Raw genomic sequence first — 17,127 nt, forward strand, 5'->3', positions numbered from 1 at the left:
TATGCAAAGTTGGAGGCCCCTGGATGCACAGGCCTTTGTGGTCAAGAGGTCCATTTTCTTGGCATCCCTGCTCTTACGGGTAGCGCCAGGCTGGCCCTGCCTCTCCCTCTGGTTCACCATCTGAACAACCAGGAATCCTGGAAGCAGGTGGGATTTGTTCCCCTCATGTGACACGAAGTAACGCCACTTGACTTTTTTCTGTTGGCAGGATAAACGGTGGGATTTGCCAGAGTGTCTTTGTAATTTTGGTCACAGTCTTATTGATTGGTAAGGCCACTCTGGTAGGGGTGTCGGGTTGCAGGATGTTGACAGTAGGGTCTGAATCTTTTGACACCCTCTGTCTGTACTCCCAGCCTGAGCCAGGTGGCGAAGGAGTTCCTGATGGGACCTTGAGTCCATGGATGGCACTGAAGGAAGAAAGCCACCAAGTACCTCATCTGGTGAGGAGGACGAGGACCCTTCCATGCCCCACTGCCTCCGGATCATGGGCTTGCAAGGGGGCCTGTGAGGCCGCAGAAGAGGCCACGGCAGAGGGCTGAGTGATGGGGGAGGAGCCTTGTTTCTGACGGGGATCTGGAAAAGTCTGGCCTGGGGGAAGACACGGGCCCAACGCTGGAGAGTGGGTTAGTAGGGTTGCCGAAGGAAGAGCCCTTGGCCCTGAGAAAACTAACTCCAGTCTTGAGGGGCCCACACCCTGGCTCTGGTGGTAGACCCAGGGGGTCCAGAAAGGCTAATGAATTGGGGCCTGCATTTGTGGTGGCCATAGCTGCTATAACATCAGTACTGGTGTAGGCTGAGGCCATTGCTGCTGCTGGTGATGCATCGAGGTGCTGCAGTGCCACGAATAACGGCGAGAATATGACCGATGCCTGGATCGAGACCTGGAACCCCCGGATGACCAGATCGATTTCACCTCGGAGTCTGTCAAATACTCCAATGTCAACCATGGTGCTGCAGTGGCAGTCGCAGCTGGTGACCTCCCGGTTGGAGTGTTCATTGACTCCATTTCCCCCAGTGCCAAGGAGGGGGGGGGGGGGCATGGCCGGTGGCAGTGTGCCTGATGGAGAATGGCCGGCAGTCGCAGGACCTGATGCTGTAGTCGGTGCCAACCAAGGGCCTTGTGCCAGTGCAAACTTCAGGATTGGTGCTGGTGCATGAGAGGAGGTGGGTCCTGCAGCTGGAGCTGAGGCTAGGAAGCAGTGACCCAGGACCAGGGCCAAAGCTGCTGGTACCAGGGCAGGGCGGTGAAGCTCTCTTGCTTCCAGAGCCGGGGCGCTAGATGCCGATACCGTGGGGTGGTGCTGTCTGTACCCACGCTCCTTGGCTGGATCTGGTATTGAGGCCAGGGAAGAGGTCAGCATGATCAAGTCTCTTGCTGCCTCAAAGGTATCTGGAGTGGAGGTCTCCAGGAAGACCCCTGCCGGGCTGGTGTCTCGGCACAGACTAGAGTGCCACGTGCCCCACTTGAGCGTGCACAGAGGGCACGTGCCTCAAGAGAGAGACCGGCCCCTGCCAGGGACTGTGACCGATGCGGAGGAGGAACATGAGTGGCTGTGGCCACTTGCTTGGTGCGTGGCTTGAAGGCCACTTCAAGGCACTTAAGGCAGGCTGCATGAGGGTTTCTGCAGGGCATAAGCTTCTGGCACTTCTCCCAGGGCTTGAAGCCTTGGGGCCCGGGGAAGGCCCCACGGGATGCACCAGGGATGGAAAGTAAGCCCCTCGCCTGGGTCCTTAACACAAAGTATAACACTTAATAGCTACTAAAAACCTAGATACGAACAATCAACTGTAAAACTTTAACTACTAGAACAAGGAGAGAGAACTGGTAAGAGGCACTTTCAAAGCATGTTCCAAAGAACAGTCACAAGCAGTAAGAAGGAACTGAGGGGGCGGAGGACCAGCAGAGGTATAATTAGTTAATATACCAGCACCACTCCAGGGGGCTTTCCTGCTGGCCCAACAAGAACTGCCAAGGGAAAGTCTTTTGATGACACGTGCGTGCAGCACGCACACACTTACATAGAATGGACATGAGCAATTACTCAAAGAAGGAGGATCCTTCTTCTACAAAAGAATTTCAAAACCAGTTACAAAGGGAGACATCTTAACTGGAATTCATTTGCAAATTCAAGACTACCAACTTAATGACTGAATAAGGACCTCAACTGGTTAATACATTACAAAGGCAATTCCCCCTTGATTAGCTTAATTTACACAAGCAACCTCTTCCTTATATATAACGCTGCTTCTATAACTTCCACTCCAATTCATCTGATGAAGTGGGTTTTACCCACAAAAGCTTATGTCCTAATAAATCTGTTAGTTTTAAGGTGCCAGAGGACCTGTCTTTGTTTTTATGGTAGTACATGCTATTCTAGATAAGATGATCACTAAATTGCAAGTGTGCCTCAATCTGGTTTGGGTTCACTTCTTCAGGAATAATAGTATTTTAAGCTAGAAAACATCTTACATTTTAGACAGATTTGGCCATGTACTAGCATTTTAAATCTACATTCATTTTAGGTTAGTTGACGAGATCCATACTTTTAGGTTAATTGGAAAGAATAATGTGTTTCAAATCAACTTACACACTTTTTAATATCATTTATACTTGACAAACTTGTTCATTTTTTGCTGATGATAAATAGGAGGAACTGTCATGCAGGGTATTTAGGTCACATTTGTTTGTTTTGAAGAGCAAGAATTGAATCTAAAATTACTGCACTCCTAATCTCATGAAAAGAGAGAAATAATCTAAGCTCCCCTTGGAGGCTTACTGTCACATTTAGGCAGCCCAACCAGCAAAAATCTCTCAGAACACAGGAAAAAAAGAACATGCATGTGTTGGAGAACTGCATGACAAACGTATCTCTCATCCAAACATTAAAAGACAGCAACAACTGATTTCAGCTTAGACAACACTGACATAGGAAAGCAAGGACAGAACTGTTTTTGAAGAGCAATGAGATGGTGAAAAAGCAATAAAGGGGGCAGAAAAGTAAATATTGCCTCAGAAAAAAAAATGTGTGAGGTTCTGGAAAAATATTTCCCTAAAATCAGGCTAAAAAGGCCAAAAACTTTGAAATATTTTGCGGGAAATTATTTTTTGTAAAATATTTCTTTACAGAAACACCAAAATGTCCCTGCTGAGGGAATGTTTCGGTATTTCCAAAGCAAACTATGTTCCCTGACAAGTTCAGGGGATCCTGGAAGCAAGGACTCCCATCTTCAAGTACCCCACTCAACAGTGGCAGCTCAAACACAGCTGTAGGGGAGCCAGGTCACCATTCCTCAGCAAATCTTCCACAAGGTTGGCCCAGAGCCCGAGAGCCTGGATTCTAAATATCCTGACTTCACAAGTTGCCAAGCTAACTTTACTAAATCCATTACTTGTTCCATCATGGATGATAGTTCAAAAGGCAGGCAAAAGTCCTTCAATGCAATTCCGTTACTGCTGCTGCTTCTCCTTCTTAGTCTTTTCAACCACATCAAAATCTGCTGCCTACTCAAGGCAGGGTCTCCTGCTGCCTTCTCAAGTAGTACTTTGTGAATTAGGCCATATGTGACCTTGGGTGGGATGATAATCTTCAAAAACATTGTAGGACAATTCTGACTTCTGATTGCTTGGGCTCTGTCACTTCTGCTGGGAAGCCTAGCAAAAGCATGCCAACTGCCCTTTAGCATGAAGCTACAGGAGAGATGCAGAAGCTAAGCAAAGCACTTTCTGAACCTCACCCTGTCCTTTTTCTTTTTGGTCACTGCAGCAGCTGGGCAGAAGGGAAGAGAATGGGCAAGCCAACTCAGATCAAATTCCATGTAAAAATTCCAAAATATTTTTTCTGTAGAGAGACAGGCTAAATATCTGGACATGAAGGGATAAAAGGTCTAGTTGTGAAGCCATCTTAAAAGGAAAAAGGCTCTGCCACAAACTGAGGTCTGCTTCCTACTATTTGCTCCACTGGAGGCAGAAAAGTTTGGGTAGTTTCAAGAGAGTAATGTAATCCTACAGCTGTCCTGTCCAGGTTCAGTTGGCATAACTGTTTCCACCCTCATGTGGGCAAGGAAGAAACCCACTCCTGGAAATGCTAGAGACTCTGAGGAATCTTATTTGCAATAAGCAGAATTCAGTTTACAACTACATTTACAACTGCTGCTTCTGTAAAAAATAACAAATAGTCTTGCTATTAGACTAACAAAACATGAAGATGGTATCATGAGCTTTCGTGGGCACAACCCACTTCTTCAGATGACAGGAGTGTTGGAAGTCCAGATCCAAGAATAAATAAGGGAAGGAGGAGGAGGGGAGAGGGAGAAAGGGGGGGGGAGGGGAAAGGGAAGGAAGAAAAAAAATGACAGTGAGTAGACAAGCTTCAGAGGGGTAGCCGAGTTAATCTGTAACAGGAAAAACTTAAACAAATAGTCTAGTAGCATCTTAAAGACTAAATAGTTACAAGAGGCTGATAAGCACCATTAGTTTGTACCATTAGTCCTGTTACAAACTAATTCGGCTACCCCTCTGAAGCTTTTGTTACTTCTGTGTATTTCACTTATTCTGTTATTAAGGACTGGCATGTTAGTTTTGGAAAAGAGGTTGCTTAGCATGATCGTTGTGAGTGATGGATGCTGAGAAACTGCCCACTACCACTGCATTGAGCTGCTATGTGGGATCCTTGAGCCAGGACATTTGAGAAACTTGGCACTGACATTTTTTTCCAGGTAGTACTCCTCCCATCTAAGAAATAACCCATGTTAACAACTGTATTCTCCTTGCCAGAGAGAATCCTCTTAGATAATTTACCAACGCGTTCCCATAGACAACAGAATTATCCAACAGAATTAGCCTGTCTTTTTCTATTATTCTGCTCAAATTAAGTATCAGAGGGATAGCCGTGTTAGTCTGAATCTGCAAAAGTGACGAGGAGTCCTGTGGCACCTTACAGACTAACTGAAGCATAGGAGCATAAGCTTTCGTGGGCAAAGACCCACTTCGTCAGATGCATGTAGTGGAAATTTCCAGCATGAGGTTGATAGATTTCCACTCCATACGGCTAAACGCAGTGCCTTGCATGGTGTCAAGTATCAGAGGGATAGCCATGTTAGTCTGAATCTGCAAAAGCGACGAGGAGTCCTGTGGCACCTTCAGACTAACACGGCTATCCCTCTGATACTTGACACCATGCAAGGCACTGCATTTAGCCATATGGAGTGGAAATCTATCAACCTCATGCTGGAAATTTCCACTACATGCATCTGACGAAGTGGGTCTTTGCCCACGAAAGCTTATGCTCCTACGCTTCAGTTAGTCTATAAGGTGCCACAGGACTCCTTGTCGCTTTTGTTCAAATTAAGTTGATCAGATGGTAGGTTACAGGAGAATTTAAGACACCGTCTATAGCAGGAGTCAGCAACCTTTTCAAACCAAAGAGCTAAACTACATCAAAATTCAGACCAAGTGGTCAACAAAGAGACCTATAAGAATGCCCATTTGCATGACCGAAAATATGCATCTTAATATTACTGGTAATTGACAGAATGATTAATAATAGCATAAATGAAACATCGTACTCAAGGACTTTAAGAACAGCCATACTGGGTTAGACCAAAGGTCCATCCAGTCCAGTACCCTGTCTGCCAACAGTGGCCAATGCCAGGTGCCCCAGAGGGAGTGAATTGAATCAAGCCATCTCTCTCCTGCCATCCATCTCCACCCTCTGACAAACAGGCTGGGGACACCATTCTTTACCCATACTGGCTAATAGCCATTTATGGACTTAACCTTCATGAATTTATCTAGTTCTCTTTTAAACCCTGTTATAGTCCTAGCCTTCACAGCCTCTTCAGGCAAGGAGTTCCACAGGTTGACTGTGCACTTTATTTAATGAGACTTCTGCTGCTGCATGTTTTTGCACATTTTTTTGAAGTTTACACCATAACTGGTCAAATCCAACTTCACGCACACATTCAGGCTGTCTTCTGTCAATCTTATGGCAAGGGGCTGGGTATGTGGGGGTGCAGGGTTGGGATGTATGAGGGACTTAGAGCAGGGGTTTGGGGTATATAGTGGTGCAGGAGTGCTGTGGCAAAGGACTGGAGATGTGGGGGTGCAGGAGGTTAAGGTATATGACAAGCTCAGGGCTGGTGCATGGGGGATGCTGTAGTCAGATGGGGGCTGGACCCCAATTGGGGACTTGTTGGCCTGGCTTTATTTTTAAATAAAGTAAAATATGATGTCTAACACAAAAGGTTTTAACATTGTCTTTATTTATGGAAGGAATGGGGAATAGAAAAATCAGTGGGGGACCACACAAGTGGGAAGCAAAAAAAACTACCCTTCCAAAACTTCCCAACCCTCACTGATGTGGCCCCATCTGAGACACCTCACTTCTCTGGCACTCCAGCCCCATGGGGGGAGGGAGAGAGGAGGACTGAGATTCAAGGCCTCAGGCCAGATTAACTCCTGTGGGCCACCCTTAGGCTCTGGGGTGGAGCAAAAAATGGGGGATCCAGTGTGCGGAACAGGGCTGCTAGTGAGTGGCATAAGGATGGGGGTGCAGAATCTGAGTGGGAGGTAGGGTACAGGAGCAAGCTAGGGTAAGTGTCTGGCTGCGGGGGAGGAGGCAGGAGCAAGCTGGGGATGTGTCAGGAGCAAGGGGGCAGGAACAGGCTGTGGGTGGGTGTCTGGCCAAAGGAGAGGGGGCAGGAGCAGCTCCGCAAGTACCCGCTGGTCACCTGGCATGAGTATCTCTTGAGCAGTATTTGCAGGCAGTGCTGGAAGAAGCACATCTACCACTCCTTTAGGAAATCCAGCGGCTCCTCGTCCTCAAAGACCATTTTAGCCACCCTGCCCCCCCCCAGTGCTCAATGTGCATCACCACCATATCCTGTGCAGCCAAGTACACTTTCTCTGGTGATCACCAGGCAGAGGGAGGCCATGTAGCTCCCGTGTCCCACCTCCCTGGAGCACGGGGGAAGGTAAGGTGGATAAGGAAGCACGTGAGTTGCTGTGGGGAGAGGAGGGGAGGAGCAGCACATGCTTCCCTGCAAGCTGGATCCAGCACAGAACCTTCGGGCTTCCTTCCTCCACCCAAAAGAAGCTGGTACTGGCTCCAATCTTGAGAGGGGCATGATGCTGGATTGCCAGTGCGGGCTCTCCGTTGCGGGGGGGTGGCAGCCTTGAGTGACAGGAGGCTGAGCTCGAGCCACAAGCCATATATGGCTCACATTGCCAACCCATGCTCTACAGAGTTTTAAGTTGTATTTACCATGCAACTAGTGACATATATATTTAAAGACCACTGTGCTAGAACAGAAGTGTTAACTAATCATTACATTGATGAGCATCATTAATGCGCCACTATAAATAGCTATAACGAGAGACAGTTCAGCTGCCTGTGTTTTTTGTGCCTAATATCTGTTAGTTTACAAGGGGAGGGGGTCACTTTTACTTTCTACACATGAATGTTCAAATTAAGACTGAATATTACGGGGGAAAATATCAATGAAATACCTACTTGTGTCATTGAAAGGTACTTTTTCATTGATTATGGATAAAGAGTCATCCAATCGTCTACCCAAATCTTCATGAAGGTTCTTTAACTGCTGCTGGCTGGATAGGAAAACCAAGATAGCATTTACAAACCTTGTTTAAGTAAATCAATAACATCTCAATTATACTATAACCTGTAGTCAGCAAATACTGACCACATTTTTGTTAAACAGTTGCTGTGGGGAGAGAGGGGGAAGGAGAGGGGGGAAGGGAGAGGGAGAGAGAGAGAGAGAGCGCAATACGAGTAAGGAGATACAGGAGAAGGCAGAGTAGGACTTTGACATTTATAGCCATTAGAATTTTCAAGCTGTTTATTTTCCTCTCCCAATACAATGAGAAGCACAAAGAAAGCCAAAGGGCTGAATACCACATTGCTTTCTAAGGGTCAATTCATTGTCAAAGAAATCTTTAAAATTATTTTTAAGCTATTCATTACATACACCTTTATAAAAGCAAGGCAGTAAGGATCAGAGTTTATCTTGTAGATACTATACAGTAAAAGACTCTCAGACATTGCACACACCCGACACCAATAACTTACTTCAGTTAAATTATTTCTATGCGTTAATTGCAACTATGAGTTACAACATTTTCAGGTAAGTGTCTCTTCTAAGATTACAATACCCTACTAAAATAAAACTTCCACAAATTTTCACAAGTATGTAACAGTCTTGCCTACAAAAGAATACCAAACCTAAAGAGCTTGGCCTAACAGGATTTTAACATGTACAAAAGCTGCTGCCTTGTCAGATACTAATGGGAGATAAAGAGATCTCCACGAGAACACAGTAGCTGATCAACATGTAGAGATGAGATCAAATTTATTTCCTTTTGCTAGATAAAATGAAAGTGGCCTTGATACTACTGTTGAATGTACTACTGTTAGGAATTTACCAGAATGAGTTTATATGGCTGCATAAGATTGCTCTGCATACCTAAAGCCGTCATTCTCCGGTTAGTTTATTTTAAGAAAAATAAACATATTTTAATCATATAAGAACTTACCATTCTTCTGCTCGAAATCTACATTCCTTGGCCTCTCTTGCTAGTGTCTGAGACTTGATCTTTATGCAAAAAGAACAGAACCCTACAACGTAAGTACTAATTCATGCAAAAATGTTTTATTTCCAAAACTTTGTAGGCATTTTACTAAGTACAATAGTAAAACTTACTTCTAATTTGGTTTTATCATTCTGCAGTTTTTCTATGGTATCGATGTATTTCCGGGTTAAATCATCCACCACTGCTTGATGCTGGGCAGCGTCTGTTTCCAAAACCTGAAGTCTATTTGTCAGCTCAGCTTCCAAACGTTTGTGCTGCTCATCTGCTTCAAAGAACTACAAATGAGAGAAAGAATTGTCTCATTTGAAATGCTCCTTTTAATCCAATACCATAATTATGTCTATTCATATGGATACCATAGATTCCTACTAGTGAAGGCAAACTTTTACAAGCTATCGGTTCCCATCTGCTTTATTTTATGCAGTTATTTAGTATGCTCACCAACATAGTATCAGATTGCCTCATGAGGAGTACTATAAATCTTGGAGCAAAATGCAGGACAATGTAGCACTTTAAAGACTATCAAGATGGTTTATTAGATGATGAGCTTTCGTGGGCCAGACCCACTTCTTCAGATCAAATAGTGGAAGAAAATAGTCACAACCATATATACCAAAGGATACAATTTAAAAAAATGAACACATATGAAAAGGACAAATCACATTTCAGAACAGAAGGGGGATGCGGGGGGGGGGGGGGGGAGGAGGAAGGAAGGTAAATGTCTGTGAATTGACGATATTAGAGGTGGGGATCAAGAACACATATTCCTGCGCATCCAGAAATATAATCTATGCTATCATGTGCCGAAAGTGTCCGTCTGCTATGTACATTGGACAAACATCTCAGACACTTCGCCAAAGGATTAATGCCCACAAAACAGATATCAGACAAGATCACAAAGAAAAAACAGTTTCTTGCCATTTTAACCAGAAAGGACACTCTCTCAATGACTTAACCACCTGCATTCTGCTACAAAGACCTTTTACATCTGCACTTGAAAGGGAATCCTCTGAACTGTCATTCATGTTAAAATTCACTCTCCAAAGAGGATTGAACAAATACTTGAACTATCTTACACATTATCAAGATAGCTTTCCCAATTATCACCTCTAATACCATTAACTCACAAACATCCCACTCTCCCCACCTCTAATATCGTCAATTCACAGACACTTACCTTCCTTCCTCCTCCACCCCCCCTGCATCCCGCTGTGTTCATTTTTTTTAATTGTATCCTTTGGTATATATGGTTGTGACTATTTTCTTCCACTATTTGATCTGAGGAAGTGGGTATGGCCCACGAAAGCTCATCATCTAATAAACCATCTTGTTAGTCTTTAAAGTGCTACATTGTCCTGCATTTTGCTTCAGCTACCCCAGACTAACACGGCTACATTTCTATCACTATAAATCTTGGAACACTGTCATATTGTAACTAGGGATGTTAAAAGTCATTTAATAAGGTAACCGTGTAACTCCTAAAAATCTTATCAATTACACATGCTGCAGGCTCTGCTGTATAAAGCTTAAATAAGTTTCATACTGCAGTCTTCAGCGAAGCCACCCTGGGAGAGGGGCAGAGTTTAACAAATAACATTAACTGATAACATTAAGCGACAAGCACCAGCTTATGCATTAACTGGTTAATCGGCTAAACTCCTAACATCCCTAACTGTAACACTATTAAGAATGCAGCAGCTTCAAATACTCATGGAGGAATTCTATACCAAAAAAAATAAAATAAAAAATAAAAAATTAAAATTCTGCAAAATTCTCCATTTATCAAACTAACACTACATAATCACACCAGTTTCAATTATTTTGGTAATTTATTTAAAAATACCAAAAACCGGCTCTCGTCTACTGCCCCCATCCGCTGGGGGACCCAAGCTCCCCACAGATAGGGGCTGTTCTGGCATCCCACAGAGCAGCCCCCGTCCACAAGGAGTGTGATTTTTAAACCGGCTCCCCTCACAGACCAGCTCTGATACAGAGGCAGCAGCGTGGGGTGGAAGAAAGCTCCCTGGGAGTGGAGCTATCAGTGCACTGGCTGCTGGCTCCACACCTGGGAGGTGTATTTTAATAACCATGTAACTGCTAAAAAACTGTTGCGGCTACATGATTACTAAGAAAAATATCTAACCTCCCTATTAAAAATGTCAATTTAATCCACCTATTTGCACAAGCCACTTCTGAAATTTGAGTTAGCACATAGACAGGTTTAGGATGCTCTGCTCCTCTTTTTCTCCATTGCACTTCACACATAGCCAGCTTTCTAACCTATGTACAAACATTATTTGAGAATTACTCACTTGTATATGTAATCGTTCATTCTCCTCTATCTTCTTTTGAAGATCTTCATCAAAAACACTCTTCTGCTCTTGAGTCAACTGAGATGAAGATTCTCCATTTTTCTGATTAAAAAAATATTTCCATTTATCGAATGAAGTTTTACAGGATACCAATTCCCAATATCAGAGGGGTAGCTGTATTACTCTGTATCCACAAAAACAACAAGGGGTCCTGTGGCACCTTAAAAGAACAACAGATTTATTTGGGCATAAGCTTTCATGGGGAAAAAACCCACTTCAGCAGATGCAACTGACAAAGTGGATTTTTCTGTCCACAAACATAAGAACAGCCACACTGGGTCAGACCAATGGTCCATCCAGCCCGGTATCCCGTCTGGGGCCAATACCAGCCCCAAAGGAAGGGAATACAATAGGTCAGGGCTACTCAACACATGGCCCGTGGGCCACATGGGACCTGTTTGTTTGCGGCCCGCAGTGCAGTTTAAGTTTACGCAGGACTTAACACATGGCCCACGGGTGGGATCCTTTGAACATGGCCTCCACAGGGAACACACTGCACAATGGTGGGTCATCTCCTAGGCAGGGTGAGCAATGAAAGACACAAACGGACAGGCTGGCTGGAACAGATGGGTACAGGGTGTTGGCGTTTCTAGCCCCCCAAGAGAAGGTGCTAAGAGCGTCGGGGCACTGTGGGAAGTGCTGGCTGCTTAGCCTTGTGGGCAGAGCCTGAGAGGTGCTGACTGGCTCACAACAGCTACATTTGGGGCCGACGCCACAGTTTAAGGCTTAACCTTTGTATTCATGTCCGCCGGTATGAAAGAAGCTATTTGCTTTTATACTTGCATATACATGCAACCAAACTTAAGTTGCAGCCCTCGGCATGTGCTGGGAGTATCATCATGGCCCCCTGGGCTTCCAAAGTTGAGTAGCCGTGCAACAGGTAATCCTCACGTGATCCCTCCTGTTACCCACCTCCAGAGAAACAGAGGCTAGAGACATCATTCCTACCCATCCTAGCTAATAGCAATTGGTGGACCTAACCTCCATGAATCTATCTAGCTCTTTTGTGAACTCTGTTAAAGTTCTAGCCTTCACCACATCCTCTGGCAAGGAGTTCCACAGGTTGACTGTGCACTGAGTGAAGAAAAACTTCCGTTTGTTTTAAATCTACTGCCTATTCATTTCATTTGGTGACCCGTAGTTCTTATATTGTGGGAATAAGTAAATAACTTTTCCATATTCGCTTTTTCCATACCAGTCATGATTTTATAGACCTCTATCATATCTCCTTTTAGTCCCCTCTTTTCTAAGCTGAAAAGTCCAAGTCTTTTTAATATCCCTTCATATGGCACCCATTCCAAACCCCTAATCATTTTTCTTCCCCTTTTCTGAACTTTTTCCAATGACAATATACCATTCTTGAGATGAAGAGAGCACATCTGTACACAGTATTAAAGATGTGGGCATACCAGCTGTGTCTAGACTACACCTCTCTGTTGACAGAGAGATGTAGATTAGGTACATTGGAATTGCTAATGAAGCAGGGATTTAAATATCCCGTGCTTCATTAGCATAAACATGGCTGCCGCTTTTTTTTTTAAACAGAGCTTTTTTGAAAAACAGCAGTCTAGACGCGGATCGATCAAAAATAAATCCTTTTTCGACAGATCCTGTAAACCTTGATTTTCATCCGTCTGTCGACAGAGGGATGCAATCTAGATGTAGACACCATGGTTTTATATAGAAGCAATAAGATATTTTCTGTCTTATTCTCTATCCCTTTTTAAAAGATTCCTAACATTCTATTTGCTTTTTTGACTGATGCTGCACACTGAGTGGATTTTTTCTGAGAACTATCCACAATGACTCCAAGATCTCTCTCCTGAGTAGTTGTAGCCAAATCAGTTACGGTTAACTTTTTCAATTTGTTCCAAAACCACCTTTAATGACACCTGAATCTGGGACAATTCTTCAGAGTTCTCACCTAAAAAGAATGTCTCAGGTTTGGGAATCTCCCCAATATCCTCAGCCGTGAAGACTGAAGCAAATAATTCATTTATCTTCTCCACAATGACTATCACCTGTGAATGCTCCTTTAGCATCTCCATCATCCAAGAGCCCCTCTGGTTGTTTAGCTGGCTTCCTGTTTCTGATGTACTTAAAAAACATTTTGCTGTTACTTTTTGAGTTTTTGGCTAGCTGTTCTTCAAATGCCTTTTTGGCTTTTCTTATTACATTTTTACACTAAATTTGACAAAATTTATGCTCCTTTCTATTTTCCTCAATAGGATTTGACATCCACTTTCTAAAAAGATGTCTTTATCTGTCACTGCCTTTTTTACTTAGTTGTTAAAGCCATGGTGGCACTTCTTTGGTTCTCTTACTGTGTTTTTTTTAATTTGGGGCATACATTTAAGTTGGGCCTCTATTATGGTGTCTGAAAAGTGTCCATGCAGCTTGCAGAGATTTTACTTTTGTCACTGTACCTTTTAATTTCTGTTTAATTAACTTCCTCATTTTTGTATAGTTCCCCTTTCTAAAATTAAATGCTACAGTGTTGGGCTGCTAAGGTGTTTTTCCCACCACAGGTATGTTAAATTTTATTACATTAGGGTCACTATTTCCAAGTGGTCCAGTTATAATTACCTCTTGAACCAGATCCTGCGCTTAGGACTAAATCAAGAATTTCCTCTCCCGTTGTGGGCTCCAGAACCAGCTGCTTCATGAAGCAGTCATTTAAGGTATCAAGAAAATTTTACCGCTGCATCCCATCCTGAGGTGATGTGTACCCAGTCAATATGGGAATAGCTGAAATCTCCCAGTTGAAATCCCCCACTTTTACTGAGTTTATTTTGATAGTCTCTCTAATCTGCTGTAGCATTTCATAGTCTCTATCATTGTCCTGATCAGGTGGTCGATAATATATCCCTACTGCTCTATTCTTATTATTGAAGCATGAAACTACTGCCCATAGAGATTCTATGGAACATTTTAGCTCATTTAAGATCTTTACTTCATTTGATTCTACATTTTCTTTCACGTATATTGTCACTCCCCCACGAGCATGACCTGTTCTATCCTTCCAATATATGTTGTACCCTGGTATGACTGTGTCCTATTGATTGTCCTCATTCCACCAAGTTTCCGTGATGCCTATTATATCAATATCCTCCTTAAAACTAGGCACTCTAGTTCACCCATTTTATTATTTAGACTTCTAGCATGTGTGTATAAGCACTTTAAAAATTTATCACTGTTTATCTGTCTGCCATTTCCTGATATGTTAGACACTTTTTCATTTGATTGTGTGTGTGTCTTATCTGATCTGACCCATATTTCTATCCTCTCCTCCTGACTAGAACATAGAGTCTCGTTGATAGACCCTCTTCTCAGAGATGTCTCTGACCGATCCATGTGCTCCTCTACACCCATTGGCTTTACCCCAGTCCTTAGTTTAGAAACTGCCCTACAACCATTTTAATATTAAGTGCCAACAGTCTGGTTCCATTTTGGTTTAGGTGGAGCCCATCCTTCCTGTATAGATCCTGACTTGTCATGACATTTAAAAAGTGATATTGGGTGTAAAAGGTTGGACACCACTGCTGTATAGGCTCCCTCTATCCCAAGTTTCCCCAGTTCCTAATAAATCTAAACCCCTCCTCTGTACACAACTGTCTCACCCACACATTGAAACTCTGAAACTCTGCCTACCTACTTGGCCCTGAACATGGAACTGGAAGCAATTCAGAGAATGCTACCATTGAAATCCAGGACCTCTATCTGTTTCCTCGCAGGCTAAATTTGGCCTTCATAACCTCTCTCCTACCCTTCCCTATGTCATTGGTACTTACATGTACCACATGTATGCCGGCCCCTCCGCAGTACTACACATAAGTCTATCTAGATGTCTCCAGAGATCCGCAACTTTCACACCAGGCAGGCAAGTCACCATACAGTTCTCCCGATCATCACAAACTCATCTGTCTATGTTTCTAATTATCGAATCCCCCATCACTAACCTGCTTTTCCCTAATGACTGGAGTTACCTCCCCTAGAGATATATCCTCAGTGCGAGAGGATACTGTAACACCCTCTGGGAGGAGGGTCCCAACTACGGGCGCATTTCCCTCTGCTCCAGTTGACTGTTCTTCCCTGAGCCTTTCATTCTCCTTAACACCTATTCAAACAGAAGTTCAAAGACCGCATCAGATCTCAACTTAAACTGCCACAATGGCATTCAAACATTACACTATTAGTACTGGTTAGAAAATGCCAAACAAATTAGTCATTGCTCTAAAAATCCGGTCACAACATTTGTAAAACTATATACACTTAATCAGAGAATGTTTCAGGTAATAGTTTCTTAACACTAAATGTGTGCTCTAGTCATTCCAAGAAGCAATTAAGGTAAAGTGACTCTTGACACAGAAGCTAACCCGAACAGTGATAGTAGCTGTACTATTAGGTGACAGTGATGACACAAGTAAGTGCTATCTAGGTTACCAGAAAGTGTCAGTGACAATGAACTTAGAAAGGAAGATTTCAATACAATGTAATTAGTCAAAGTGGCTTTAAAGAGAAAAGGGATGCAACTTAACTGAACAATAATTGAGTGTCAACATTCCTGTTGAACAGAAGGGTAACATGGAAGGCAACATAAATGGCAACGCCTGAGAGGCTACTAAAGCCAAACTGCAACCCTTTACAATTCGGAAGTCTAAATTGATTAAAGCATAAATAGTAGCTGGCAATAAGGAAAATGAAAAGGGCCAAAATGAATTTTAAGGAGCAAATAAACTATGCAAAAATTGATTCTTTAAGGGTATCAGAAGCACAAAGCTTATCAAAGAAAGAGAAGACTTATCTGGTGTTGCTTGAGTCATTCCGGGCAGGGGGGCTGGTGGCATGGGGGACCCAGAAATCAGGGCTGGGGATTGAGGAGGGGCTCATGGCAAGAGATTGGGGTTCAGGAGTCACAGCAGAAGGTTGGGAGAAGGAGGGGGAGCTTAGGGGAGTTGGTACAGGTGGCTGCTGGCATGTCCCCAAAGGCCAGCCCAAGACAACAGGGGCCGTGCACCCTGGCCACCAGCTTGTCTCCGTGGCCAGCCTGGGCTGGGGAGGGGAATGCAACCTATTTGCCAACTTCTCCCCAGGGCGGGCCTGGGGAAGACAGGCCAGCCCAAGCTGGACACGCTGGACAGCTCTGGAGGTTCGAGGGTGGGGGTGGAAGAGGCCACAGCAGTGGGGCTTCCACTGCCCCAACCCAGTCTAGCACTGTGGCTGAGCGCTGGGGAAAGATGGGGTTTGGGGCAGGAGAGCCACTTCCCTGGGCTTGTAGCTGGCAAAATGGCAAACCCCAGTCCCAGCTGCCATTCTCTTCCTTGTGCAGCTGCACCCTTGTGGTCACTCTGCACTAACGGTGTCCCCCCTACACTCACTGGCCCCAGTGATCACGGCAGAGCATAAATGTCCTCCAACCTTCCCCCCCCTCCCTCTCCTTCCAGGTACATTCCATTGTCTACCACAACCAAATATTACCTTGCTTTAAGTTAGGATAAGAAAGGACTACCAAATTTGGTAACTCTTACTGTTTAGAAGGGGTTCTTGAACGAATGGGCTCACAGCCAGATTGAACAAATGGACTCACAAACAGACATACCTGGACACACGGACACACACACACGGACACACACACACACACACACACACAAACTCTAAGCCCATTACTACACTGAGATAACGATTTGGCCTTATGGTTGATATCTGGTCACCCAATCTTGCAAAGTTGAAGGTCTGTGTCTTCACTGCAGGGAAGATTTCAGTGTACTCCGAAGTAATGCATCCCCATTACGGAGCCTATCATCAGCTTTGAGAGCGATGCACTATGGGTAGCTCTCCCACAGTGCCTGAGCCACTTTGCACTTTGGGTTATGCTCCCGATGCATGCTGGAAGCAGAACTGTGCAGCAGATGGTTATGGGTTCATGTTGTCAGCATCCCATAATGTTCTCATATAGTCCTTCCCTGCTCCCTATTTGCTTGAAATCAACAGGAAACAATCTTTTTGCACCTTTTTGGCCTTTGCTTGCGCAGTTGCTGTAGCAGCACGAGCACGGACCCCATTTTGCATCAGACCATTGTGACATCGATGTCTGACTTGGTGTGCCTAATGGCGCAGTATTTTGAGAGCGTACGCATGTCACTGCTC

At 44.1% G+C, this 17,127-nt stretch overlaps 1 protein-coding gene across 2 annotated transcripts in view; it reads right to left on the bottom strand.

Annotated features, from left to right (window-relative positions):
* The window catches only part of PPP1R21 (protein phosphatase 1 regulatory subunit 21), an 89,876-nt gene that overhangs the window by 58,730 nt on the left and 14,019 nt on the right, over positions 1–17,127 (bottom strand). For both annotated transcript variants that reach the window (XM_006129256.4, XM_014576629.3), the window contains exons 4-7: positions 10,921–11,022; positions 8,719–8,883; positions 8,552–8,610; positions 7,512–7,606 (exon numbers count right to left, since the gene is read on the bottom strand). In XM_006129256.4, coding sequence (XP_006129318.1) covers positions 7,512–7,606; positions 8,552–8,610; positions 8,719–8,883; positions 10,921–11,022 — 421 coding nt within the window. The remainder of the gene's footprint in view (positions 1–7,511; positions 7,607–8,551; positions 8,611–8,718; positions 8,884–10,920; positions 11,023–17,127) is intronic.

The sequence above is a fragment of the Pelodiscus sinensis genome, chromosome 3, assembly GCF_049634645.1.
Source record: "Pelodiscus sinensis isolate JC-2024 chromosome 3, ASM4963464v1, whole genome shotgun sequence".
Lineage (NCBI taxonomy): Eukaryota > Metazoa > Chordata > Testudines > Trionychidae > Pelodiscus > Pelodiscus sinensis.